This window comes from Aspergillus brasiliensis (genome assembly GCF_001889945.1).
Source record: "Aspergillus brasiliensis CBS 101740 unplaced genomic scaffold ASPBRscaffold_4, whole genome shotgun sequence".
Classification (NCBI taxonomy): domain Eukaryota; kingdom Fungi; phylum Ascomycota; class Eurotiomycetes; order Eurotiales; family Aspergillaceae; genus Aspergillus; species Aspergillus brasiliensis.
In genome coordinates this window covers 2,331,479-2,358,940 of record NW_027137445.1, presented here as the reverse complement: position 1 = coordinate 2,358,940, position 27,462 = coordinate 2,331,479, and the positions used below count along the sequence as shown (strand labels likewise).

General features: G+C 51.9%; 7 protein-coding genes across 7 annotated transcripts; 2 read left to right on the top strand and 5 right to left on the bottom strand.

The window, feature by feature from the left end:
* Positions 1-4,541: 4,541 nt before the first annotated feature.
* ASPBRDRAFT_53976 (uncharacterized protein) lies at positions 4,542-5,141 on the top strand (the record flags this gene model as incomplete). Its single annotated transcript, XM_067627151.1, has 1 exon — positions 4,542-5,141. The coding sequence occupies one exon, from the start codon at positions 4,542-4,544 to the stop codon at positions 5,139-5,141; it is 600 nt and encodes a 199-aa protein (XP_067481140.1).
* A 1,693-nt stretch (positions 5,142-6,834) lies between these two features.
* Positions 6,835-10,466, bottom strand: ASPBRDRAFT_74141 (uncharacterized protein). Its single transcript, XM_067629243.1, has 3 exons — positions 9,883-10,466; positions 9,100-9,816; positions 6,835-9,039 (listed from the first exon to the last, which is right to left on the bottom strand). The coding sequence occupies exons 1-3, from the start codon at positions 10,105-10,107 to the stop codon at positions 6,973-6,975; spliced, it is 3,009 nt and encodes a 1,002-aa protein (XP_067481139.1). The 5' UTR covers positions 10,108-10,466; the 3' UTR covers positions 6,835-6,972.
* Positions 10,467-10,688: 222 nt separating this feature from the next.
* Positions 10,689-12,621, bottom strand: ASPBRDRAFT_41640 (S-adenosylmethionine synthetase). The gene is made up of 3 exons (XM_067624616.1): positions 12,507-12,621; positions 12,218-12,442; positions 10,689-12,137 (listed from the first exon to the last, which is right to left on the bottom strand). The coding sequence occupies exon 3, from the start codon at positions 12,133-12,135 to the stop codon at positions 11,137-11,139; it is 999 nt and encodes a 332-aa protein (XP_067481138.1). The 5' UTR covers positions 12,136-12,137; positions 12,218-12,442; positions 12,507-12,621; the 3' UTR covers positions 10,689-11,136.
* A 657-nt stretch (positions 12,622-13,278) lies between these two features.
* ASPBRDRAFT_29060 (putative signal sequence-binding GTPase GPN3) lies at positions 13,279-14,160 on the top strand (the record flags this gene model as incomplete). Its single annotated transcript, XM_067622603.1, has 1 exon — positions 13,279-14,160. The coding sequence occupies one exon, from the start codon at positions 13,279-13,281 to the stop codon at positions 14,158-14,160; it is 882 nt and encodes a 293-aa protein (XP_067481137.1).
* Positions 14,161-14,996: 836 nt separating this feature from the next.
* ASPBRDRAFT_41638 (Apq12 family protein) lies at positions 14,997-16,306 on the bottom strand. The gene has a single exon (XM_067624615.1). The coding sequence runs from the start codon at positions 15,921-15,923 to the stop codon at positions 15,291-15,293; it is 633 nt and encodes a 210-aa protein (XP_067481136.1). The 5' UTR covers positions 15,924-16,306; the 3' UTR covers positions 14,997-15,290.
* Positions 16,307-16,653: 347 nt separating this feature from the next.
* Positions 16,654-24,865, bottom strand: ASPBRDRAFT_121804 (uncharacterized protein; the record flags this gene model as incomplete). Its single annotated transcript, XM_067617462.1, has 5 exons — positions 16,654-16,735; positions 16,790-18,330; positions 18,382-19,256; positions 23,287-24,600; positions 24,670-24,865. 5 exons carry the CDS (start codon positions 24,863-24,865, stop codon positions 16,654-16,656), a joined length of 4,008 nt encoding a protein of 1,335 aa, XP_067481135.1.
* A 504-nt stretch (positions 24,866-25,369) lies between these two features.
* Positions 25,370-27,307, bottom strand: ASPBRDRAFT_41634 (H(+)-transporting V1 sector ATPase subunit H). The gene is made up of 3 exons (XM_067624614.1): positions 26,829-27,307; positions 26,250-26,769; positions 25,370-26,192 (listed from the first exon to the last, which is right to left on the bottom strand). Exons 1-3 carry the CDS (start codon positions 27,130-27,132, stop codon positions 25,580-25,582), a joined length of 1,437 nt encoding a protein of 478 aa, XP_067481134.1. The 5' UTR covers positions 27,133-27,307; the 3' UTR covers positions 25,370-25,579.
* Between the last annotated feature and the right edge of the window lie 155 nt (positions 27,308-27,462).

The following is a 27,462-nucleotide window of genomic DNA, read 5'->3' as shown; positions in this document are numbered from 1 at the left end:
GCATCTATGATCTTCAGATGGTTTGCTATTCATCATGTATATACTGGGTGATTTGACTTAGTGATTTGTTCAAGTATTACTATAGTATACACGTGGACATGCTATGTTTGTAGAATACGAGCTTGCCTCTTGAGGTAAATCTAGTTCTCAGGAACTGTCGATAGCCTTCTTTGCGACTGAGTCCCATCGGACCCGCTAACACCAGGCAATATGGAAGGGGTATCATGTATTGCTAATCTATGAAATGGTTGCATTTCTGAACAAAGATGCTGTCCTGCTATTTTTCTAGCCATACTATGTTCCACTGCCCGATAATGAGGGAGCTGGTTCGTGTTGCTCTTCTTCGATGCAGAGCATGCATATGCCTAACAGCAGTACCGTAATGTATGTGCCTCGACTGAAGTCTAGAGTCAAACGCAGCAGCGCAGTGAGCCCCTTTAATCTCAGCATTTACGGCATAGAAGTGGTGATACCGATTTTATAGTAGTCACGCTGTTTAATTCGAGTGACATCTCATGGATTGTGTCCTGAGTTGGTGAGAGGATATTTTGAAGAAATTGATTCGCTCTAATTGCTATAGCTCTCTAGGCTGTAGCAGAACTCAATATGCATTTATGGCCCAAGATAGTCGTTTCCTACAATTTAGTCCACAATATGTGGCGATCTGTGTCTGCAATTGCTGCTTCAGTACACCTACACGGGCCATGAGACCAAGCTTCTATCTTTCAGCTCGCAAAATGATCACGAGAATCGGAACAAAAGTTACCATACCATAAAGGACTAAACACGATGGAACGCAGGGATGAAATGCCATCTCGGCCTGCCGGGAGTGTCCGATGACCTGAAGTATGTGCATTCTCACATTACCCGACATACCAAGTTCGATAGAACTGAGTGGGCGGCGACAGAAGTCCATCGTAAGTCAGACTGACCCCAGGTCTGGTTCGTCAGCGCCAGGCTATATTGTAGGTTCTCGAACGTGGCTGAACGAGAGAATCTGCCTGATTGGACGAGTCTGTAGATACCATCATGCCATATGGTGTGATGTCAAAAAGGGAGGCCTTACAGCACAGGCAAATCTACCCGGCACCCAATGCGAAAGAGCTCGCATCTCCGTGCCTCTAACCTAAGCAGTCACATACGGACAGCCCACCTATACTATCGGTATGTGCAATATGACAATGTTAGCCGGGCTGTAAAAGGCGAGGTCGCCACGAGGTCCCGCTGTTGTCCGCAGACGAGCACACCGACAAGGGTGAAATTATCCGCTTATACTGACAAGGACACCTTTCAAGGACTCACGTCCCAAGAAGCATATCTATTCCCGTGTCGCTCGAAGGATAGTCTTCTCAACATCGTAGATGAGACCAGCGAGCGTCAGCCAAGGACAATTTGCATAGTATCAACCTATAGCACGTAGGACAACATGAGTGTAGGATATAAGTATGATAGCATGCGCAAGCACTGACTCCCAATGCTGCTCTTGTGCTGTTTTCCCACCGTTCTCACCAGCTCAGCTGGCCAAGGTGTAGCAGCTGGATGCTGTTTGAATATCAGACTAGCAATGTTGGTGTCTGAAAGACAGCATAGGACAAGTGACTGATATCTAGCCAAAACACCTCATCAATCAGCACTTTAGCTCTGGATTCATGACTGGTCTGGAGCAACTGAAGTCATGTCAACATTGAACCACTGAACGGCTCGTCGGCATGGTCGCAATTGTGTTCACGTCAGGGATGTCCACACCAGCAGTGTATACGACAAGTACTTTGGCTTTGAGCAGAACATGGTAATCGATGAGCAATTATTCGATATGAGGGCCTTTTAGCCCGAGCGATCCCCAAGCAGCCCATCATGACTTCAGCAACGTATCGTGGTTCGATGACAAGCATCATGACGAGACCACTGCGTTCGGAGAGGCAAATCGACGAAGCATCATTGATGAATGACACCATCATCTCGTGATCGACGCTATTGTGATACAGAACCAATAGAATCACCACGAAGCAACAGCCCCGTTATCAGGAGAGCTTAAACGAACGACATCCGTCATCACCCGCGAGAATTTTCCGGGGTCAAGTAGCGGAAACAAACGGGACGTAACCATCCGGCCGTCAATGGCATTGATGGGAAGTGCATGGGCCAACCCTCGGTTATCATGATACCTGAACTCAGTCTCTTGCGAAGAGGCATCCCCCGGTTTCGGGACTATGAGTCACTGACACAGTGTTTCCGGGAAATTCAGCCCCGAAGCTATTTACCCCAGATGGAGAAGAGCTGGAGGATGTCCGTTGTCCTCCCGAGTCTTCTCCGTATCAACCGAGGTAGGCGGATAATCAGGGTAGACCTAGAACCTTCTTGGATACCCGACTATTGATAGATCAACTCCCACTATGAGTGGGCAGCGCGCACAGTCGCAGGCTATCACGTCCGCTAGCGACCCACGGCGGGGGCAAAAGTACGAGAGCAACGAGCGAGACGTGGTTAGAAGGGGGGAAAGGAGTAGAGATAAGCTCAAACTGTACCACAGAGTCATTGTGTCATGTCAAGTCAATGGAGAGCACCTCCACAATGAACAATGGATGAAGTCATGAAGGAATTGTGCCAGGGAAACCAACTGGAGGCGCGAGTCTTGACATCATGGCCTTGTCGCTGGTCTGGGCGAGTCCTCGGCCTTGGAAGGGAAACAGCTTAGTCAGGAAGAGGTTGATAGTTTAGCCGCTACACCAGGAAGAGACAAGTTTGATTAGTTTGGTTTGGTTTAGTTAGTTTCAAGGTGAACTGACTGACTAACTAACCAACTAACTCTTCCTATTTTCCCGTTCCTCGGGTGACTAACGGAAATAATTTTGCCGTCCATCGGTTGCTCAGGAGAAAGAAAGGGAGAAGAGAAGACCCGTCGGTGAGAGACGGGGAAGGGAGAGGGGGGGAAACTACGGACTAGAAGGCCGCCAGATGATTCTGAAACCAACGCGTGTCCAGCTGATCACGTCTTAATAGATTGACGGTTTATTGCTTACGAAGGAATGGATTAATTACTCCGGGCTCCAATCCCCATACTAAAGGGACTCCCAAGGAATGATCATGTGCGTTTCCGACTCCACGGTCCACAGCCCTCAAATCCACTTAATCCGGACTAGTGTTTCCCCTGCAACCCTAACTGCCCAAGCCCACGCTAGTCCCCGATGCGGGCTAGTGTTACTGTGTATAGTACGTGCACTAGTCCGAGATAGTCTGCGACCCCGCAAGTCGTGACCAATCAGCGTGACGGGCCCTGTCCATCCCTTACCGTTCCTACTGGTTAGGGTGTTCGTCTCCAGATTTCTGGAGCTGCACATGGCTTGGTCGCATTTGCAATAACCGTATTGCAACCATCTGACAGACCATAGAAAAAGAGAAACTCCTGTTTGGTTGGGTGTTCATTCGGGGAGAAAGAGACGTGGTGGGAGAGGAGGGGGTGGAAAAACGAGGACTAAACTCTGTTGCGACAAAGGGAAAGTTGCTGGCCGCGAATAGCAAGAAACCGGAGGGCATTTCCCAGGAATTGCGAGGGCAGCCAGACTGGGCGGACGACCCCCGGCGTCGAACATTCCACGGATTGCCGTCAGACCCGGACCCACTGGAAAGGTCAGCTGCCCGACCAGTTTTGCCAGTGGAGTCGAGTCGAGGCCCTTTTCTTTTTTAAATTTCTGTCCTGCTTCTTGCTGCTGCTTCTGCTTCTCCCTGGTAACGTCTGAGGGGAGGATTACTGTACACTCGACTCAACTGCCCTCTCAGGTTCTCCCACTCATACCCTTTCGGTCACATACCAGAAACCATAATTTACCTATCAAACATGGTTACCCCCCTCCCTCCCCGCAAGTAGGTTCCAATTATGTCAAATTATGATTGAGGTCAAGTAGAAACAAAGTTAAGCGATACAGAATAAGAAAACAATGAAAAAGTCACCCCATCATAGAATCATCACGAGATGAATGGGGGGAGGGGGGAAGAAGAGAGAAAGATGAGAGGGACAGCGTGGGCTGCCACGGTGGACTGACCGATACAGGCAGTACAAGCAGTACAGGCAGTACAGGCTAAGTCGTGGTACGAGTCTAGACTCGGGGATCAACCGCTTGCAGAATCTGCCAGATCAGATGGTCACCAGAACGGATTTCTCTTTTGGGTGTTCCGTCGGTCACGACTCACGATCCAGCCAAAACCCAACCTTTCCAACTCTTCACTCTCGTTCCCCCTTAAGCCTTTTTTCTCCCCCTCCACTCGTTTCTTCTTAATTCTCCTCTCCTCCTCTCTTCCTCTTCCCCTCCAGATTCTTATTTCCCCAAACCTTCACCCCCTCCTCCACAGGGCAGTCGCTCCCAGCTTCTTATTCTGGCTGACTGCCTATTATTTCTTTGCGCCGTATATCTTATAACCACACTCATCCCATCCCATTCATCCATCCTATTAAGCAATTGCTCCAATTGACTTGACTCATCACCACGCTTGATTCCAAACATTTCACCCCAAGTAGTACTTAGACTACTAGACTGTCCATCACAATGGCCGTCACCGCCATCGATATCATGCCCAAAAAGCCCTCCTCTTCTCCTCTCTCCTCCAACAACCCCTCCATGAATAAGCGCTGGCCCCCTCTGGCCGACAGATCCTCCCTCTCCTACAAACTCACCACCCTGTCCCGGCAGAAGCTCGCCCGGGAGGCCACCGCTCCCGACCCGGACATTCGTCGCTGCCTTGGCCACTTCCGCTTGCACTGCATGTCCATGGAATGGGCCCAGAAGGACATGTCGACGCGCATCAACTCGTTTGACCTGGAGGACGACGAGTCCGAGAGTGAGGAGGAGGACCGCCACGATGAAGACAAGAAGGGTCCTGAGGATCGCAAGGATGAGGACCAGGACCGCCAGTCCTCTCCCAAGGACAACGAATCGGTTGAGAAGGCATCAGAGCCTGAGAAGACTACTGTTCAGGTCACCTTCCATGTGTCTGCTCCTGCGTCAGCCCCTCAGCCATCTACCGACAAAGAGGAGAAGGAGGAGAGCCTCCTCGAGAAGGGCCGCAATTGTCTTGAAAAGACCGTCCAGAGGAAGAACTTCTGGCCTTCTCCGGGCCAGTGCCTGCCTGTGCGCATTGCTGGCTAAACGTCGCTACGATGCGACACATTTTCATTCTACCTTATCGACCCTCTCATCTCGCCACCTTTCATCTCACATCATCTCTACTACATCACCTACCACCAACATCAAGCACCACACCACACCGCACCGAAACACTTAATTCTAATAATTCTCTCCTCACGATGTCAACGAAATTACGAATCTCCTACCGTCTTAATCTCATTCGCTCATACATACTTGGCGGAGTCGACAAGCGACTCACTGATTGGTTTTACTTTTGCTAAGCTTGGAGTTGGTGCGAAGGTTCATCAGTATTACTACTATCATCATCATCATCATCATAACATCATCGGAGTTCAACCATGTTAGATTGGCTAAGGAAAGGGAAAGCAAAAAAGGAAAGGAACCTTGGAACGGATTACCAACACATGTATCTAGTTAAAAGTCAATCAAAAACACAAATCATATCTAGCAAACATTATACCATCATTCGTAATATCAGTATCTACAGTACCTTATACAAGTCTGCCTACTTAGCAGGGTCAGAAGAAGAAAACATAGCCACGTATGTACATCCTCATCACCCAATCAACCAAATTATCACAATCTTCATCGTATACTACACCTACTCCTATTACCCAGTAATCAAGTTAACCCGCAGCAACCTACCTAGCAACCAACCAACCAACCCAGTACTTCATAGTGTGTATAGTAACCTGCAGGGGTGTATCCCTGCACCTGCACCGCCTGCATTTGCATCAGCAGCAGCAGCAGCATCAATACCTTACCTTACTTCCCTGTCTACCTTACCGTCTTAGACAATAGTTCAATTATTCAGTAGTAAATTAACCAGTAACAATCCCAGGAATTATCATACCATCATATCACCATATTATCAAGGCATGACAACCCATGTGATAAATATCTACCCATACAATCAGGCATTCATCTATACAACTGTACAGTAAGTACTAATTTCTGATACCCAATCTATACATACATACATACATACAAGGAAGTAATCAGGATTGTTAGTTATGTTATGATAAAGAGGGAAGAGAGGGAAGATGTGGCAACGCGTTGGCGCGCGGCCCAGTATCGGTTTTGCTAGCATGGCGTGATTTGCTATGCTCTGCAATGCACAACCACGACTAACCACTCCTTCACGATAACTAACTACGGAGTATGCATTCATTTCAACTTACCAATCACCAAATGAGGAAGGTAAGGCGAATAACGATAACAATTACTCCGTACGGAGTACTCCGTAGTTAACCCCCATATCGCCTCCCCCCCACACATACAGATTTGTTGGGTTGGGGGGCAATGCGATGCGATCATAATCATACTATCTACTACAAAGTACCACTGTCTTTTATTTTGTTGATGACGATGAATGAGTCATAGGTTCTCTTTGTAATCGGTTAATTGAGTTACGATGGGTACATTTGTTGCCACCAAACGCGCGGCGGCGGATTATGGGTCTGGTTAATAATGATGGATACTTGGTTACTTAGGGTAGGGATTGGCGGGTGCGGCGACATTATTAGTATCATCATCATCGGCATCATCATCACCATCTTTTGTTCACTACGTGCAAAAGTACTAATTACCTATTGTAGTAATAGATTGAATAAAGGTACGGAATCACTGTATGATGTATGATTTAATTGCGTATACTCTGTAGTTAGTATGTATATGAACTTGAACCTTAAGTCGTAGGCAGTATGTTCTCATTGATTAACCAATATCCATCTCAGGGTATTTATGTATGTTCTAAATACTAATTTAATATGCTACCCAACGCCCGCTAATCCATAATAATCAGTAAAGACACAAGACGTATAGAACGCCACTATGCAAAGGCATCATCATCATCCCATCCCAACTGTGCGTAGATCGACTTCTCCGGCGTCACAGGCACAGCTGCAGCAGCAGTCGTCGGCACGGCTAGTCGGGCGGCACTTGCACCTTTCACAGGCGTAGCGAACACATTGGCTTTAGCCGGGGTGGTAGTAATCGTGGTCGCGGTCGCAGGAGTAGCAGCCTTCACAGGCGTCCCTGCCACTGCCGGCGGCTCAACGGCTGCAGTTTCCGCAATTATAGGGGCAGAAGGAATCGAAAAACTAGGGATCATGGCCGGTTTCGGAGGCGTTTCCATGATCATGGACGGCTTGCTTGAGCTGATGGACTTGACTCGGGGCAGATAGGCGTCCACGTGTCGGGCTGCGATCGGCGTGGTTGGACCCTTTTCAGCGGTTCGAGAGACAGGAGGAACAGGGGCAGGAACTGAAGTTGGGGCTGGGGCCGGGGCTGGGGCCGGGGCTGGGGCCGGCTTGCTGGGGACGCGGAAAAGGGGTCCTGAGATTTTTCTCTTTGGCGACGCGCTGATATCAGCCGATAATAGAGGCTGAGTTGGTCGGCGCGTGGGTGTTTCCTGGACCGCCCCGTCGTCGGCAGATCGGAAGAGCCCTGAATTTGAGCTGGGTCGGATATTAGAGCCGGGAACAATTTGCGGCTCGCTTGTGAAAGGAGAGGAGGATGAAGATGCCTGGGGTATGAGGACTGGTTGGGATAGACTCTTGGGAAGAGGAGGCATGCCTGCCATGGCGTCTTTCTTGCGACTGCCTTTGGGCGTGGCGGCCACCTGCACGCCTTGGCCGTGAGGGTTGCGCACAGGATTCCTGGACTTTCGTGAGCTGCCGCCGCCGGTGGACAGTCGTTTGCTGGCGTCTTCGGCGATGTCCTTGGCCACGAGCTCGCGGTTCGGTTTGCGCAGAGCGTGAATCGCTGCGTCGAGCTCTTTCTTCTGGTCCACGAGCATCTGCATCTTCTTGAGTTTGGTCTCATGCTGGCGCGCAACGGCATTGAGATCCACTTCGCGATTCTCCACGCGCTTGGCTTTCTGAATGCCGCCACGCACGTTGGCGCTGACAGTGGGGAGCAGAGGATCCAGAGACTCTCGTCTGCTCTCAGTCGGTGCCGGGGTGGTGTTGGACCGACTGAGTGATGGGGGTTGCTGGCGGGTCTGTGAGGGTGCCTGGTCTGTCAACACGCGCTGGAATGCGCGGCGTCGGGACTTCTGAGCATGCTGTCGCTCAACAGGCGTTCCTGGTTCTCGCGGAGTCTTCTTCGTCTGAGGCTGCTTCGTGAAAGGCGAAATCGCAGTCGAGACGCCAAGTTTGCGAGTAATCAGCTTGCACTTGTCCGGCAGGCGAGACGCGTAGAACGGGACGATGACTTCCGTGCAGAAATCGCGAACAGCATCACTTTCAACCTTCTTCCCAGATAGATGGTTCGTCTTGGCTGAGTCCGGGACCACGGTCTCCTCGAAGCTCACGGCATGCCAGATGCAGAGTCGGTCGAGGTGGAGCTCAAGCATGACATTGAGGTCCTGGGGTTTCTTGCCTTTGGCGGTTTTCGTAGGCTTGTCTGCGCCCTCCCCATTACCCTCGCGCTTCTTCTCCTCATCTGCGATGATCGCCTCCAAGGCCATAGTCTCAAGGATCAATAAAATCTGCAGCTGCGTTTCGCGCAGCCGCAGGTCCGCAATATGCTTCTTAGACTCCGCATCCCTAGACATTTCGGATGGAAGGCCCTGATCATTGAGTGCACGATCGCGCCACCACTTGCGAATCAAGTCCCCTTCCTCCGGATATAGCCCATTCTTGCCGAGTTTCTTCTTGGTACTCCTGCGCTTCCGCTTCGGCGGCGCAGCCTCATCATCCGAAACACTGAGTAGTAGGTCCTGAACCGTAGTCGGCAAAGTCTCGCGATACTTGTGGTCCATTCTCTTCGCCGTAAGAATAGCCTCCCGGTAGAAGTCAACCAATTGCGCCGGTTTGCCGGACTCATTGTCCGAGGACTGGAATGCCGCGCGACACCGCGCCAGGGGGCCTTTGGCGAAGTAAGCCACGGAAGTCTGTCAATCAGCCATTAGCACCACTTCACCATTCCAGAACACAAGTGCAGGCGCACTCACCTTCGACACATACAACGCCTGCAGGTACTGCTCCCGTAGCCCATCCAGCAGCTCCTGCGGCGACTGCGTCACTTCCACATCCTGCTCGCAAGTAGCAGTAGTAGCAACATCACCACTCTGCTCCCCAACACCCAGCAACACCGGCCCCTCTGAGCCCTCATCACTGTGCAACATCTCCTGTGTCTCTCTGGTATCACTCTCAAAGACATGTCCAAAAACAACCTCCACATCCGCAACACCCCGCCCCCTCTTCCCCAGCACGACCGGCTCCGGATCCTCAATCCTCGCGACTTCCCACCACTCCCCGACCTCTTTCCTCCCTCTCCGCTGTTCCATCCCAGACGAGAACGAATATGGAAAAGCTGAACCAGCACTCGCCTTCGCCGCAACAACCACCTCCCCCTCACCCACATTCCGTAATCTCATCAATGCATATAACCCCCTCTTGACACGCTCAACTACCCATACTCCAGCTTCCCCGACAACCCGTACCGCGAGGACAATATCCCCCGCATGTTCGTCCTCAAGGGCAGGGATATCGCCAATGAAAATATTGCACCATCCTGAAAGACCATGGTTCTCGTGCTGGTTCTGGCTTTTGAGTTCCCGCGGCTCGAAATCTATCCACGAGAAGGGAATAGCATTGCGGGAGAGGGTAGTGATGGGCGTGAGGTGATGGTAGGGATCTTGGTCTTCGGAGAGGGATGCGGAATGTGACTATTCATGATATTGAGTTAGCAAATTCATCAACCTATACCAATCAAGGAAAGGTGAATTACATACGCGAATCCTTATCGTCTGCGGCGACTCAGAAACAGCAAAGACGTCATTATGGATATTGACATTGTCGGAATGTGAGACCTTGCGCTTCTTGTATGGATGATTGTGGAGGGAAGTAGATGATGACGAAGCACTAGTAGTATGGTTCGGGACAAGATTCAGAGGGATTGGAGTGAGGATGTTGCTGCTGGGAGGTGATGTTGCTGCGGTGGTGGTGGTGGTTGCCATGGATGGTGGATGAGTGTGTATGTGGACGTGTATGTTGGCCTGTCTGCGTAAGTATTATGCGTGGCACATTTCGTGAATCGATGAATTGGTATCGAGAAGATGTTGCGTGATCGTCTTGTATGTGCAACGAGTCCTGTTAATAGAGTATAGTTGATCGGAAGTAGTTAGTTGTGGTAAGTCGAGGCCTTCTCTCCCTGGGGCGGTGGGTGACGCGAGTCACGTCGGCGGCACGCGTCGCGGTGGAGGGGTTGCCGAGTATAGCAAATTTTGTTAAGGGAGCACCACCCACAGGGATTTAGCGGAGCCTCCGAATACTGGAGATATATGAAATGAAGCTGAACAACATAGACAAGTTCAACGGGAGTATTGACGATTGGTTATAGGGTATACGAAGTATTCCCGATCTTGCGACCGCGATAAGACTCGTACGCTCTAACCCTAAGTCGGACATGGATACCACGGAACAGCCACTTGCTAGATTGGCTTCCGATCGCTCCACATGTCCATCTAGAGATTGATTACGATGTAGCTACGCAGTACAATACTATAGTTCATGCATATGCATTCATTAATCTATGTGCTAATGTTTAGATTAGCAATATGGCGAGATATTATTCTCAAGCCATCTATATCACTCCTGTCGGAGCCATCATTCGAACCCCAGTACGTCAAGGACACGCACCACCACGCCGGATGGAACGCATCCCCCGCAGATAAGACTCGGAAGTTCCTATCGGTCCTTAGCCCGGAGGAGGCAGTGTTGAAGACTTTCGCTCCCGAAAACGCCGAAACAACCCTCCCAAGGTATATGAAAGAAAAGTGGTATCATGTTGAATTTATCCTCGCCGAACCCGTCTCTTGCCGAGAGACCATGCAAAAAGTTGAACAAAACATCCAAACATAAAAGTTGCTTTTTTGACATGTCTATGCTCGTGCTTTGAGTTGTTGAAAACAAAGCAAAATCATCACATTCGTAAAGGAAACAGACTCAGAAGAGAAGCAGGTCCACAGTCATTGCGAGCGAGTCGCTTAGAACTTGAGGGTCTTGGGCTTCTCCCAGGAGAATTCCTGGTTGGTGAAGTGACCGTTCTTGGCGGTCTTGAAGTAGATGGGCTTGGCCAGATCCAGCTCCTTGACAATGACACCGGGGCGGAGGTCGAAGTTGTTGCGGATGATCTGGACGAGCTCATCGGAGGTCTTGGAGGAGGTGCCGTAGGTCTCGACGAAGATGGACAGGGGCTCAGCAACACCAATGGCGTAGGAGAGCTGGACGAGGGCACGGCGGGCAAGGCCAGCGTTGATGAGGGACTTGGCGATCCAACGAGCAACGTAGGCAGCCGAGCGGTCGACCTTGGAGTAGTCCTTACCGGAGAAGGCACCACCACCGTGAGCACCCCAACCACCGTAGGTGTCGACGATGATCTTACGGCCGGTGAGACCGGCGTCACCCTGGGGACCACCGATGACGAAGCGGCCGGAGGGCTGGAGGTGGTAGACGGTGCGGTCGTCCAGGAGGTTGGCAGGGATGACCTGCTTGATGATCTGCTCCTTCAGGACCTTGCGGAGCTCCTCAGTGGTGACATCGTCACTGTGCTGAGCGGAGATGACAATGGTGTCCACGCGGAGGGGCTTGACGGCACCGTTGTCGTGGGCGTACTCGATGGTGACCTGGGTCTTGGTGTCGGGGCGGAGCCAAGGGATGGTGCCGTTCTTACGGGCATCAGTCATGGCCTTGTTGAGCTTGTGGGAGAGGACGACGGTGAGGGGAAGGAGCTCAGGGGTCTCATCGGTGGCATAACCGAACATGATACCCTGGTCACCAGCACCGAGCTTCTCAAGGGCCTCCTCATAGTGCAGACCCTGAGCGATATCGGGCGACTGCTGCTCAATGGCAACCAAGACGTTGCAGGTCTTGTAGTCGAAACCCTTCTCGGAGGCATCGTAGCCGATGTCCTGGATGGCACCACGGATGACCTTCTGGTAGTCAAGCTTGGCGTTGGTGGTGATTTCACCGAAGACCATCACCATACCTGTAACGTGGGTCAGCGCACCGTCCCGATAAGATTAGATGAAGTGGGGCGGGACGAAAGGAAAAAAAAAAATTACATACCAGTCTTGGTAGCGGTCTCACAAGCGACCTAAGGGCGACATGTTAATTCAACACTTTCACATGCAAGGTGGATAGTCGGGAATTGAAAAAGCGCCGACCAATCAAGGGGTCAAAGGATGCGCAAGAAAAATCCGACTCAGATAGAACCGATGGGGGTCCGTCCGTACCTTAGAGAGAGGGTCCTCAGCAAGGCAGGCATCGAGGATGGCATCGGAGACCTGGTCACTGTACGAAGATTGTCAGCATGGCCTGAATTGAGTGCGCCAGGTAGGAACAAGGCTCAACATACGCAATCTTATCGGGGTGACCCTCTCCGACGGACTCGGAGGTGAAGAGGAAAGTAGAACCGTTGGCAACGCTACCCATTGTGAAGTGTGGAGGTGGGGGGATATGTATAGATAGGGTGGAAAGTGAAGGAAAAAGAGAAGGACGAGGAGGAGAAGAAGAAGAAGATTAGGAGAGAAGAGGAATAGAAGGGATATTAAAGAAGCGAGAAATGTAAGAAAACGGGAGAAGAGGGAAAAGGGAGGAGGGGAAAGAAGAGAAAAGAAGGAGGCAGAGAGGGGAATCTCGTATTAATGTGTCTCCGATGGCGCCATCTCTTCCGGCGGTCAAACTAGGCAGAAAAAGAAGGAAAAAAAAGGTATTGGGAAAAAGGAAAAAACATGCATCGGCGGCGGATTTTGATTTGCCAACCGAGAGATCCCCTCCTTCCGCTGTGCTTTGGGCCAATCGGCGTCTCTCTCACCGGACGACGGGCTTTCGGACTTTCTTCAATTTCATTTTGTGCCTGCAAATTCGGGGTTGAATGCCTCTGCGAACTACCGAAAGCTCTCCCTCCTCTCCCACCTTGCTCCATTCCCACTTGATTCTGATTCAGTTCCCCTTCGAATTACGGCTCGCTTACGAGAGATTTGCGTGAATTTCCTTGGGTTCTCCTGCACCTCCGAACCTAGTAGCAACTAGTCCCCTCCACCTTGTCAGCAATCGACACCCCGCGCTATACCTACCTTTTCCACTACCATCACCACCACCACCGATCCAGAAGTGACGCCGTCAGCATGTCCAAATATGGCGTCCTAGTAATGGGCCCTGCCGGCGCGGGCAAAACCACCTTTTGCAGCTCCATCATCCAACATCTCCAAAACACGCGTCGCAGCTGTTTCTACGTGAACCTAGACCCCGCGGCCGAAACCTTCAACTACGAACCCGACCTCGACATCCGCGAACTCATCACCCTCGAAGATGTGATGGAAGAGCTGGGACTAGGACCCAACGGCGGGCTCATCTACTGCTTCGAATTTCTACTGCAAAACCTGGAGTTCCTATCCGAGGCCCTCGATCCCCTCAGCGAAGAATACCTCATCATCTTCGACATGCCGGGCCAGATCGAGCTGTACACACATATCCCGCTGCTCCCTTCCCTGGTGCAGTTTCTATCCCGCCAGGGCCCGCTGAACATCAGTCTTTGCGCGGCGTATCTGCTCGAGAGCACGTTCGTCGTGGACAAAGCCAAGTTCTTCGCCGGCACGCTGAGCGCCATGTCGGCCATGTTGATGCTGGAGATGCCGCATGTCAATATCCTGAGCAAGATGGACCAGGTGAAGGATATGATTTCGCGCAAGGAATTGAAGCAGTTCACTAATGTGGATGTGAACAATTTGTTGGGAACGGCGGGTGACGATGAGGAGTCATCCTCAGTAGTTACTGGAGACCCTTCGTCCAAGGACACCATGCTGAGCGGAGGGTCTTTCCAGCAATTGAACCGCGCGGTCGGCCAGCTGATCGATGATTTCAGCATGGTTTCGTTCCTCAAGCTGGACGTGCAAGACGAGGATAGTGTGGCCGCGGTGCTGAGTCACATCGATGATGCCATCCAGTACCATGAGGCCCAGGAACCCCATGAGCCTTCCGATGCTCAGGAGGTGGATTACGAAGATTGATGCTGAGTGAGATTGCTGTCAGCCGTCAGTTGGCGCTGCCGCTGCCGCTACCGCTACCGCCGGCGCGCCGTGATTACGCCATCGCGTCAGGATTCTTGGGCGCATGCGCTAGCGCATCCTACTTTTTACCACTCCATCGAGTTATATAGAGTTGCTGCTGCTGCTGTTGGTTGTCACCTAGGTAGCTTGTGCGTGCCAGGATGCTGTGGAAACCCGCACCTTTGCTGAGTCACCATCAGCAGCAGCAGCAACAACGCCAACCAAAACCCAACCACCCGCCCAAAGCATCTACCCGTCCCCATCCCACTCAGACAAAATGGGGGCCAAAATTAAGGCAGATCAGATGCAGCGCTCGTATCCGGGGGAATCAGGATACGATTCTTAAAAACCGAGACAGGAATTAATTATTTAATTCTGACGACCTGAAACAGGGAATGTGAGCTGAAGGAAGGATGTACCTACTATCTAATTAGTGCTTGACTCCTTACTACTTACTCAGTATCTATAATTAAAAATGTCTAAAACCGAACCAATGATAATGAATGCCATGTCATAAGAAAAACCAAGTATGCACCTGCACCCTGTCTGCTATTGCCTCTTATGCTCCGTAGCCTGAGAGCTTTCTCGACTACGTAGAGAAGTAATATGTACTAAGAGATAGATATTATTCATCTATGTGAGTCGTTCGGGTCCTCTGTTTTCTTATCTTATTATCATCATTATCATCCAGAATAGATTCAATCCCTACCTACCTCCTCAATCCTTGCAGTGTACATGGCTAGTAAGCATACCATAGCACCCATATATCTTCACCGCTCAATTTAAGGCAACTTGAATGTCAATGTCAATGTCAATTCAATCGAACCAGAATCAGCCATGTATCTATCCCATGCAGCATGCATCATTTCATCGTAGTAGTAGTGGTGGTAGCCCAGAGTCCAGACCGGTCACTCAATACCGGTCCCAGTTGCCAGCCATTCATTCAGTCCATTCCATTCCACCTTAATCTTCCAATGCAATCCAAGGACAATAAGCCATGATTTAAGTACGAAGTCCCTAACTCATAAGCCCAACACAACAGAACCAACCCCCCAAATCGATATATCAGAGAACCAAATCAGTCTTTCCTACTACCTCCCCACCCCTCCCAACCCCGTAACATACCCCCCAACACCTGACCCGGACCCCGTAACAGCCCTCCCACCCTCAACACCATCCCTAAACCCATCGACAAACCCACCCGCCAGTCCAACAATCCACCCCAGATCCCTCCCCGTCTTTTCGATCCCCACCGAATAAACATACCACAGGGCAGCTAGCACGAGCGCCCACCACAACAACCTCAGGGCCAGATTGACCCAGAACATGACGAGACGGCGAGCATAGTCGAGGATCTTGAGGGAAATGATAAGGACGAGGGCGAGGATGAAGACGGAGACGAGGTCGGGCATGGGCATGGAGGAGGTGAGGAGTGAGGCGAGCGGATGGATGAGGTAGGGGTCTAGGTAGGCGGAGCGACAGTGGGAGATGTAGGGAGTGAGGTAAGTCGTGTGGAGAGAGGCGAGGTGAGAGGCGATGGGGGTGGAGGTGAGGGTTTGAAACGTGGGATGTTGTTGGATTAGAGAGAGGAAGGATTCTGAGCATTGGAGGTTAGTATTATTATTTGGTATGGTGGTGGTGGTGTTGATGACGGGGTGGGAGGTATTCATAGGGTAGGTGGTGGTATTGGTTGCGTTCGAGGTGTTACCTGGGAGAAAGTCCATTGTGATGATGGAGCTCAGTCACCAGATCTAGACTGGTAGGAGGAAGAAGAGAGTATGTAGGAGGCAGGCGAGGTGGCCACTCTCTTTTTATGCCTTGGAATATTGGCGCCAGAGGTTTATGGTGGGACAGTCTGGGGTGAATAAGGTTGCAGGAAAGAACCTCGTGCTATATACGGAGGTGACTATAAGGTGGAAAGTATCATGATCGAAATGAAACAGCCAAACAAAGAAGAGTAGATGTGTCGAGGATGGATGAAGAAGAGATCGGGACTTTCCCTCGGCCAGATGCGCCAAAGACAATGCGGCGATGCGCGGACCAATTAGCGGTCGAGCGCAAAGCCAAACCAGGCAAACACCGTAGCTCGTCCGGGGGTGGATCCCGTGATATCTCGGAACTCGCCAGCCATGCGACAAGTCAACTTTCTCTTTCTTCCTCACCCATCCTTTCTTTTAACATCTATCTTGATCTCAGTATACACGCTTGGTTGACAACTGTACATCTATGCAATTATACATGATCACGTCGTGATCGTGAGATATATACATGCCCATCTGGCCATGGACCCCAAGTGACCATATACAAGCATCGGAGGTATGCGCTGCACCTCGACCAAAACAAAAGAGGCGCTTCCAAAACATTTCACCCGCTAGAGTGTCGACGCCAGAACACCGCCCCATGTGATTATTTTATACAGCGAAGAAACAAAGAAAAAGTCTAGTATGCTGTCGTTCAAGCCATCAGAGTCCTGAACGTCTCGCGTTGGGCCATGATTTCGGCCTGAAGTTTGCGGGTCTGGCGGAGTGCCTCGTCCCTGTTGCAGTTTGTTAGCAATGACCTTGACATAGACACGGTTCTCACTACTTACCGATCAGACTGAAGTTCCGCGACTTCGATCTGCGCCCGGTTCATCCGGCTCACAACTTCCTCCATCTCCGAATCAGCGTCGCGAAGGAGCTTCTCCAGCTCCTTCACCCGCCGTTCGAGCGTCTCAGATTGGATAGCCTGATCCAAAGCAATACCCCTACCACTGGTCGTCAAGTCCAGACGGGGAGACCGCGCGCCAAAGGGCGTGGTCGGAGGCATGGGTGACAAGGCCGCAGGGCTGCGAGCGCCATTCTTCATGCGCTTCAGTTGCGCGTTGTGGTTTTCCTCAAGTGCGCGCACTTCTTCTTCGTGGCGCGCCATTTGGTCCTCGGAGTACTGCTGCGCCATCAGCAGGATGTCCTCCATCTCCTTGAGACGGGCCTGCATCTCATTAATCCGGGCGGCCGACAGCTGCTGCTCCTTTTCACCCTTGCCAATCGCCTCCGCCAGACGGCTCCGCAGGGCATTGTTGCTGGCCAGCTGCTGTTGCACATGCCGCGCAAGCACGTCCGTCCGGTTGACCGACTCCACGAGTGAGCTTTGCTCGGCAAGGGGCGACTGAGCCGCACTGGCCTCGGCGATTTCCCGGTCCGCCTGGAGTTGTCTGTAAGCAGACTCCAGGGATGAAGAGGTAGCGAGGACCTCTGCGAATCCATCCCGATCACACTCGAGATCTTCCGGAACGGTGATGTCGTGCTCCTGGAGAATTACGCGCAAGGAGGTGGTCTCCTGTTCAGCCCGGTCCAGGTCCATCTTCAGACCTGCCAGTCCCTTTTCGCACTGCCACTTCTGTTCCAGAGCTTCCTCAGCACGCTGCCGAAGGTCGTTCACTTCTTCGCGCAAGTTGCGCACTTCGCGCTCGTAGCCCAGCTTGCGCGGAGAACCCACTTGCTGCGCGCGCGCAATTTCCATCTCCATGAGCTGGAGCCGCTTCTCGTATTCACGAGCATCGTGGGCCTGGCGATCGAGCAGGCGCCGAAGAGACTGGTGAAGAGCATCGCGCTGCGCCTCAACATCCTCGATTCTGTCCGCCAGGTTCTCGCGGGGAGATTCATTGCGCTCCTTGGCAGATACCGAATTCGACCGCGACAAGGAGCTGGAGCGGGATAGACCGGGCGACGGCTTAGCACGCACGCGCGCCAGCGAATTCGACCGCGACAGCCCCAGTCCGACATTTCTGGCAGTGGGCATGCCATCTTCTTCGGCAATTGATGCGAATCGACTGCCTTGGAGCTGGGCGAGAGAGGCATTTTCGACTTTCAACGCTTCAATTTCCTCCAGTAACCGTTGGACTTCCGCGGGATCGGAAGAAGGCGCGGCCGGTTGACTGCCTTGTTGCAACTCAGGGATAACGGCGTCACGTAAATGATCCCGTTCGTTTCGCAACTGTTCGAGTTCTACTCGCATGGCGGTCAACAGGTCTTCAAAGTTGTCTTTAATCTGGCGCTCTTCAGCCAGCTTCCTACGGGTATCATCTAATGCGGCTTCGAGCTCCCTTGTCCGGGAGGACAGGTCCGAGAGGTCTACTCTCTCCCGTCGCAGCTAATGTGTGTTAGTTTAGAGTAAAGCCTTTGGGCTGAGTTAACGTCATACCTGCTGAACTTGGGACTCAAGAATCTGGACGTGTGCTTCCGAGGCTGCCCGGCGGCTGCGCTCTTCTTGCAGCTTTTGGCCCAAGTCCACCTTGAGCTGAGCCCGCTCCTGCTCTGCAGCGCGTTTGTACTTTTCAATGTCTTCGACCCGACCACCCGACTCAAACGCGTAGCGGATGGAGCTGCTGCCCGAATCGGAGAAATAATCGCTGGTGCGGCGATTGGGGGTATCTAAGGGTATATCTGACTGCAATCTCTCCACCAGATCCTCCAACTCCATCTCCCGCCGGATAGACCCGGCCAGCTCCGAGCTGATCTCGCGCAATTCATTCTCAAGCTCTGTCACCAGCGTTGTTGCCCTGGAGTCTAGGATACTTCCACTGCTCAGGGATGGATTACGCTGCGGGACGGGCACCTGCGGCTTGGAGGGGTCAAAGGGCACCGTCGTGGACGGCGTTATGGAGAAGGACGCGCTGTGGAGGGAAGCAGGCATCGGGGAAGGCACCGGAGAACGACCGGACTCGGAGATCTCGGTGCTAGAGGATTCTGCGCCGGGGGACGAGGTTGTAGCGCGCCACCCAAAAAAGGAACTGATCTTGTTCGCTGGGGTTTTCGGCTGTTTGGAGTCACCGGACGAGGACCGGCTGGGGGAATCTATATGTAGAGGCGGAGGACGGCGAGAAGGCAAATGCAAGGCCATGGTCGTAGGGCGCTTCGGGAGGAAAGCAGGCGATTTGAGGATGGGAACGAATGGCTCGCTCACAAGACGGTTGTGTAAGGACGTCCCATTCGAGAATTGAGAAGAGTATCTGGGGTTGTGGGTGCTGTCGTTGCTGCTCTCGTCGTCGCCGTCGTCCACGTAGGCTGCGGAGGTATCTATACGTAGATGGGACGCGGACGGACCACCACGGGGAGATCTGGAGAAGAGTAGAAAAAGTCCGAGATTAGTCTTGCCACGTCTGAGGGAAGAATGGACATGGAAAGGCCTTCTCCAGGCTGCAGAAGTAGCGTGAGATTGCAAGGACCGCAAGCACAACAGAGAGAGGGGAGAGGAAAGCAGAGGGAGGAGGTGAGGGGAAGAAAGCACGGGCAGGGGGGGCAACGGCTGTCATACCTGTCCAGGTCCCTTGGAACCGAATGAAAGGAGTCCTCGTCCTCCTGGCCGTCAACTTCATACACAGAGCCGGGGAAGGATAAGGTAGACGCAGGGGAGAAGGCCAAGTTATGATGGTCAGCCGCGAGAGGAGAGGAAGTGACAGGGATTGATGGCGGATCTGCAGGCGTGTCGCGCCGAGGGGAGGAGGATAGCAGGGGCGAGGAAGGAGGCCTGGATTGGCGCGACGAGATCACAGCATCCTGGGGCAGCGGTTTCCTGCGCACAAGGGTAGCAGAAGGAGGGGGAGAGGCCAGAGAGGTAGTAGAGGGCGGCAAATGGGAAGAAGGAGAGGTGACAGGACCAGCAGCGGCAGCGGAGGAGGTGGAGGAAGAGGAGGGAGGACGAGGAGGACTTGGCCAAGCGCCGGGGTCATCAGACACAGGAAATGGAGACTGATGATAAGTCTGGGACAAGGAATGGAGATGATTATGGTTTGGGCTTGAGGATAAAGCGCCCGAGGCAGGCGGAGAAGTCCAGCCTGGGGCCATGAGGGCAGGAGACACTCTAATTGGCAAAGGTAGAGCGCCAAACCCGGGACAATTGACAAGAACAGGTAAAGACGGGAAGGGGGGAAAGACAGAGAGGGAGGGAAGATCAGAAACAATCGTTGGTCAATGGGTTCAGGATCGACGCACCCTCATGGTGACGAGGGTAGGAGGCGTTTAGTTTGGCACGAGGCAATAAACAATGGAGAGGGCAGGTTTGACAAGACGTTCAGGGGAATAGTCTAGTCGTGGACGGACGGACCCATTGGACGGGTGAGGGAGTAGATAGTCAGTTAGGTAAAGTTCAGACAATCCCAATCTAGCTGGATCAATCAGTCCATCACCAAAGCAGGCACACACCCATGGATACACGCAGTCGGTTTCTGAAGGGGTTAGATCCAGTTGGTTAGAGGGAAAATCGGGCGAGAAGGGCGAAGGGGAGAAAAAAAAAAAAAAGGAGGGCGGATTGAAAGGGGCGGAGAGAGAGAAAGAGAAAGACTTCGGAGGGAGAGGATCGTGAGATTGACCAGAGGCTTCAATTCAATTGCTGATTGGCGCCGAACCAAACTAATTCCCGAATGGGTGGGGATTTGCTCTACTTCCAGTAATCCATCTGAATGCCTTGAGATAACTACTACTGTTGGTTATTGGCACACACACAACATCTCACTGCCTGGAGGGCCATTGCTAAGCGATACTCCCCAGGCTGAACTCAGCATTCCTACAGCTCATCTCATATTTCTTGACACATATTTCTCTATCCGCATTCCATCTTTGCCATCCCGAGACCAGCTCGCCTCCAGGCCAGACGGCCGATCGGAATCCAGACCCACTCGATATCACGGTAGTCGGAAGCCCGCAGTTCTAGTCAGGGGTAGAGCTAGACTGCAAGAGACTTGGAGAGAGTCTGAGAAAGAAGACAGTAACTGACTTTCCATAGTCCACCCAAACCATGGATGCAACATCAAAGAAACCAGATCCATTTTCAGACCCCCAAGATATACTGTCATCTTTTGTTTCACCAACAAGGAGGCTTGTATACTGAAAATAGCACACAAAAGAAATTAAAAGAAAGATAATGTGACCCTATAGTCAGCATATCGGCTGGCCCCAACCTCTTTCCCCCGAAAGAAAACTCTTACCTTAGTTACTTAGTTACTACTAACTACTAAACAGACTAGTTAGTGGCCGGTGCGTCATGCACCCGAGCAGTTGTGACCCATATTGAGCACCGCTACCAACCATCTATTGACTGCACATACGACAGTAGAGTACAGAGTTGTCGTCACCTACTGTACATTCAGGAGACTGTCAATGCAGACTGCAGCTTGCAGACGCAGACATCGTCACACTTCCAGAGCACTGATCTCCACTTTTGCGGATCTCCTGCATGTGATGACTGGCGATGTGATTGGGTTTGAGACCTGAACCGTGGTAGACAACTGAGACTCCCGTCTGCACTGTATAGCCTTAGGGGGGGCCAAGGCGATGGGGCTGCCAGTACTTGCTACTAACTAAGTGCAAAGACTAAGAGTTGTAAGCGCCCGGCTTGACTCGCCTGAAAGGAATGTTACTACCGCTGCCGTTCTCCGTGCCGAACCAACATTTGTTACCCTCCTGCATCAGTTAGCTAGAGACTGACACACAACCAGTCCAGATTTCAATTACTAAATATAACTTGCGACGTGAAACGACTGCCAACCGACAGATACTATTGAGGCTTATTCTAGACCTTCGATCGTTGACGGTTGGCTGCAATAGTGCAGTATTATTATCTCGTTACTATTATCAGTTCATTATTATATCGACTTATGGCATTAAACGCGATGGGAGATGGTCTGACCACGGACAACTTACCCTGGAGGAGTTATTACTATTATGGATCATCCTGACTAGTACTAACGGGCAGTGGAGGTGCATACCTACTACTACTAGTCTACTACAGTACTAAACTACTACTAGACTGATGAGCTCTGCCGTGTCTATATAAATTAAATGGTTCTACTATGCTACTCGGTAAGTAGGTGCAGAGTACAGTACGTGTTTCATTGTCTATCCCGTCTACTCTGGGTATGTTCCTCCGAGAGACGCCGTAGTCTAACCACCACCTAAATATATTTGATAGTACTAATGAGACATTCATATATTTATTTATTTCCATTCCAGCTCCTTCATCTCCCCCCTCTTTCATCTTTCCTGTCAAACTGTGTAACTCTCCTCAACTCCTCAATCTTGGGAACAAAGGCAAAAAGGAAAAAGTATAAACTACATCAGCAAGGGGCAAAACCTAACCTACTTAACTCCCAAACTCTAACTCTGGACACTCAACACACTCTCTCTTTGTGATTGACACCACATCCAGCAATCAATCAATCATCGTCGATTCAGGACAAACAAAACAACTCTTAAACCCACAGAACCAGTATTACTGCTTCTGCTTCTATATTTATCGCCGTCATCAAATGGGCACGGTTTAGCACCCCAAGGAAGGATAACTAGTAGATAAATATTACAGGGCTGGCAGGGATGTGGCTTCAATTAGTTAGTGTAGTCCGGAGCCCCCTCCCCCCGGGCCCCTTACTCCTATAGACCCTTTTTTGTCCTCTTTTCCTCTGATTTCTTGGTTCAGTTGGTGTCAAACGTACAGTAGTGCCGGAGTAGATTGCTTGGTAGTTATGTACATAGTAAGTATGTAAATAGCTGCAGTATTCCGGTTCTAATTTTGGACGGGTCCTTTGGTGGTGAGTAGTGTGCAGTGAGCTTGAATTAGTTATCATATAGAAGTTTCGGGTGGTTTATATTAGGGGTTCGGTTCGGTTTCATCTCCGTGCTCATTACTACCACTACTGGAAGTAGGATTGTTTATTTGATACATTTGTACATTTGATACTAGTATATTCGGCATGATATCCACTGGGAATTCATATATATGATAGAATTGTCCCTTTGTCTCCTGCATATAACTATGTAACAAAATATCGACGCCTCAACTCATCGCTAAACATAACTGACTCGACCAACGCCATGTACACGTAAAATCTCATTGCTCCTGGTTCGTAACGCTTGTTTCAGCTATTTTCAGAACCAAGCATATCATTGCAGACCATATAATTTTCCAACGCTCGCATAACGCGCATAAAGCATACCATCGTTCAAAATATACCCCCGGATTTAGTACGGGATAAAATCAAATCTCATCCGATCTGAACATCTTGTTAGTATGATTATCACCACCACCGCCAGCAGAAAAAATAGTAGTACATACCAAGATACTGACTCCACCCCTCATTCTCATCTAATTGATTCGCCCAATACTGCTCCAGGAATTTCAATGACTGCAACACGTTTGGTACTCGAATCGTATCATGCAGCGAGGATAGTAGCCGCCGTACTTGCTCGCGATCTTCTCCACGCGCCTCACACCCTGCGATGAATAGCGGGGTTGTCAGCATTACCCATGGACTCAGCCCCGGCGACGGCCCAATCTGAGCCGTGCATTCGAGGATCCTCTTGACGGACTCTTGTACTACAGGTGCAGACGCCGGTGTCTTTCGCAGTCGACGATGGATCTGAATGAGAGCACTAAGCTGAAATGCCTCGTTACAGAGCATGAGCTGCTGGATACACTCCGCAGAAAGACCCTCCACGACGCCCGGGTAAAATGCGGGCTGCGAAGCCACTTTTTGTTCCATGAGATGGCGAAGCGATGACTCTAGCGCCACAGCTTCGTTGTGCACGCTGATCTCGTGTCCATGGATGGGACCCTCATCGCTTTCCTGCCCTCGACTCTGATGCTCCTGCCACGCGACAGCCCCAATCCTCCGGAAAATCGTGGCCAAGTTCACCGTAAAACCCCAGTAATCATCCAAGTAGTCCGGCGACGCTGACTGATTTGGCCCAATGGAGACCAGCTGATCTGTAGCTTCACCGATGGGCGGCCCATTCCCCGTTAATGCTGTAAGCGAAACGATTGACCGATACCATCGATCCAAATACCGCCTGAACCCCTCTGGCGACTTTGGCGACAGCGCCCCGCTCTGATTTGAGGCCTCCATCAAAGCGCGAGCACCTTCGATGTGAGCGCGCCAGGAATTGGGGTGGATAGCACCGGAGTGAATCTCTGCGAGACAGAGCGTTCGGGCGGTCGCGAGCAGCGCATCCGATCCCCTGCTCGCAGGATTCTGTAGTTCCGTTCTGAAATGCTCTAAGCTGAGGGCCATGAAGCGTGCGATTTCGGGTGCGGACTTGACGTTCTCGGATTGGTTGTGGAGGGCTTGGAGGTGAATTGCGGAGAGGGCCATGGTTGCGTAGAGGAGGGACGGGGTCTGGAGGGCCATTGGAACGAGCATCTTGCAGATATCGCGCTGCATGCCGGAATGGCAGGCCGTGATTTGAGAAGCATCGTTGAGGAAATGATGAAGGAGGGATTTCTGGTCGGAAGAGAGGGAGGCGAACGGATCAATATGGCGGACTAAGGTGGTGTCCGTGGGTTGAGTAGCAGGAGTCGTCGTTGTTATTGTGCCCGGAGCAAGAGCAGCCGCAGCTTTGGTGGTGTAGATGAATTCGCCAGGAGAATACTCTGATTGCGAGTAGTATAGTTAGATAGAAATGTACTAGGTATACAGCAGGCTATATGGTATTCACTCACCCAGTTTTTGCATGCCTCCCGTTCCCACGCAGGCCCCAAACCTTGAGCGCGAAAAGGCTCGGCCCCCCCACTGCAGCTGCATCGCATATCGACATTGCGTGCCCGCCGTCATGCAGCGACCACAACTGGGACGCTGCTCATCGCATTTCTGCCGCCGGGCTTTACATCGTTTGCACCCATTGAAGGATCGAGACATGGAGTTGGCGGGGATGAGGGGATCTCAAAAAACGTTGATTGCTTTTTGCCCTCCGCGGAGTCTTTCGGCTCTTCCCCGGTTCAGGGGCGTTCGTCCGGTGGTTACTTCTCCGCAGCTGATAAGAGTGACAAGCAGGGGGTCAGGTGTCACCAGGTCGATGAATGCTGTCAGGTTCTGCGCCGGAGAAGAGGTGGAGGAGATGAATCCCAAGCCGCAGGTGCGCCACGAGCCCGTTGAAAGTCTTAACGGTCAGTGCGAGAAACTAAAAGTTGAGACCGATGAGATAAGGCGAACCCAAGCGGGACCCGCGGCTTTCTGTATAGCGGCCGATCATCGATCCACCGCTGCTGCCAATCGTCGTGCTCAGAACAGCCGTTGGGGGTTCTACGTGGATCGGATTCTGATGTCTCAGATCAGAATGTGCATGACACAGTACTCTAATTCTTCCCCAGGCATGGTCTCCATACTTATCTATCCAGATCAGACTGATCGTCGCCACGAGGGGGCGGGTTATGCATGGCTTGCGTGCTTCCGAGCGGAAACCTTATCGGATTCGATTTTGTTGGCTATGTGCACATGGTAATGGCATTCAAAATGATTTACGCTGAGAATCCATACAATACAGCCACAGCAGGTCTGTGCTCAGCCAGACAGAAGCAGATCAAACAAGAATTGGGTAGTATGCCACATCACATCACACTCCTCTGTGGAGCTCTAGTCATCGAACGTGTAGCGCAGCCACTCGCCTACTGCCCGCAAGCTCTCCCACCGCACCGACTCGTCCTTGTCCGTCATCAGCTCCATGACGCGAGTCTTCAGACCCAGTTTTTCCAGCTGTGTCCGCCGTTCGGGCAGTTCCTTTACCAAGTGACCCACATCGTTACAGGCAATCGCCAGCACCTGCTTGTCGTTATCCCAGCTCTTGGAGATGATTTCGGACAGCTTCTTCGGCAGTGCACCGTTGTTCTCGTCGAGGATGCGACGGGCATTGTCCTTCCAGAAGGTAGGGTTGCGATGGGGCGGGGACCACCGAAGGTGGCCGGACTGCAGCTCAGCTGCGTACTGATCGAATGTTGTCTGTGTCTTGGTGTACTCATCCAGCATTTCGGAGAGGAATGTCAGGTCCTCCAGGAGATCAGGGTCCGTCAGATGGCGACCGGCGAGATTCGAAAGGAGGGCAGGGAGGCGGACAAAAACTGCGACCGGGAGCAGAGTGGTGCGGTTGCTAGACAGGAGGTTGTTGAGGGTTGCAAGGAGGAGCCGCGTGGTCTTCTCCTTCGGGGAAAGGCGCAGGAGGTGTGTGTACAGCTGGACAAACTCGTAGTCCCTACATCCATTGTCAGCCTCATTCCATCTTACACTTGTTCGAACTCAAGTCACATACGCTTGCAGATCATCACCGATCAACTCTCCTTCAAAGCTGAGCTGCCAGAGGACAAGCAAGACCCGGTACAACAGCTGGAGGCCGACTCCACCGGCAAGACCAGGCTCGATCGCACGCGAACTGCCAGCCAAGGTGCTGGAGCTGCTATCTTTAGCACCCGTAGCTGCACGCAGAATCTCGACCAACGGCTCGACGGTCTGCTGCCTCTGCTTCCAGAAGATCTCGCGAGACCTAGAGGTTCGTAGCAATGCCGACAGCTCCTGGACCCCGATATCCTGCAGCCCGCTGTCTTGGTTCTGGGTCAGGGTAGAGAGATAGGTGTACAGCTGCGGAAGCGCTTCGTTATCGCGCGCAGCTGGCTTGGATGACGAGCTCAGGCTGACGGAGACAAGGTTGGTCAAGAAGGTGGAGGTGAGCAGAGGGATCGGGTCTTCGGGGTTGGTAGAGTGACGCAAGAGGGGAAGGAATGGCTTGTAAGGGTCGGGATGCGCGACCAGGGCGGTCGAGAGGGAGGGGACATCTACAGAGCCAGGATGATCAGTATCTATCGCAATCCGACGAGAGAGAAGGTGTCCGTACCGTTGATCAAATCCGCGGCCAGCACGAGAATGTATTGCACAATATCGGTTCTCCTGGAGGCGGAGTCCAGCACGCTCTTCCCTTCAGAGCCGCCAGAGAGCAGACCAACATAACCCGCCAGATCCCCCTCGACAGTTTGACGCCGCTGCTCCTTGCGAACCTTGTCCACCGCCTTGATCTTCTTCAGGTGGTCATCGGTGATGTTTCCCGCTCGGACAGCTCCTTCCCACGGGATAGGACGAGCTCGGATGTTGTTCTGTAGCGAACTAAGGTAGGTGGGTGGCTCCAGGGGTAGCGACGACATGGTGATTCCGGGGCAGGGGGCGAAATAAAGGAGCCAACCGGAACGGAGAAAACTGGATTGAGGGGAGAGGGACGGAGGTTGCGGAGGTGGTGAAGGAGGAGGAGGTTGGGGAACGGCCAGGGAGGAGCCGATGATGATACGAATCACGTTCGCCGTCACTCTCTCTTTAGTCTCTCCATCCCCGGCCGCCAAGCCGGTTGCGCTTCATCGCTTCTTCGGAGTCCACGCAAGCTGCAACGTATCGATCGAACGGCCCCTCCCGACTACGGTCGGACAACTCACTCTCTTTGAACCTCTTTGCTTTCCCAATTTCCTTGGGATTTGTGCTTC

Bases quoted from the DNA above. Each gene is read 5' to 3' on its own strand.
- ASPBRDRAFT_74141 (XM_067629243.1), bottom strand. From the start codon at position 10,107: ATGGCAACCACCACCACCACCGCAGCAACATCACCTCCCAGCAGCAAC. The intron at 9,817-9,882 runs GTATGTAATTCA...TATCATGAATAG, and splicing joins CGCAGACGATAAGGATTCGC to TCACATTCCGCATCCCTCTC. The intron at 9,040-9,099 runs GTGAGTGCGCCT...GCTGATTGACAG, and splicing joins AGGCGTTGTATGTGTCGAAG to ACTTCCGTGGCTTACTTCGC.
- ASPBRDRAFT_41640 (XM_067624616.1), bottom strand. From the start codon at position 12,135: ATGGTGATGGTCTTCGGTGAAATCACCACCAACGCCAAGCTTGACTAC.
- ASPBRDRAFT_41638 (XM_067624615.1), bottom strand. From the start codon at position 15,923: ATGGACTTTCTCCCAGGTAACACCTCGAACGCAACCAATACCACCACC.
- ASPBRDRAFT_41634 (XM_067624614.1), bottom strand. From the start codon at position 27,132: ATGTCGTCGCTACCCCTGGAGCCACCCACCTACCTTAGTTCGCTACAG. The intron at 26,770-26,828 runs GTACGGACACCT...CTGGCTCTGTAG, and splicing joins GGCCGCGGATTTGATCAACG to ATGTCCCCTCCCTCTCGACC. The intron at 26,193-26,249 runs GTATGTGACTTG...CAATGGATGTAG, and splicing joins ATCGGTGATGATCTGCAAGC to GGACTACGAGTTTGTCCAGC.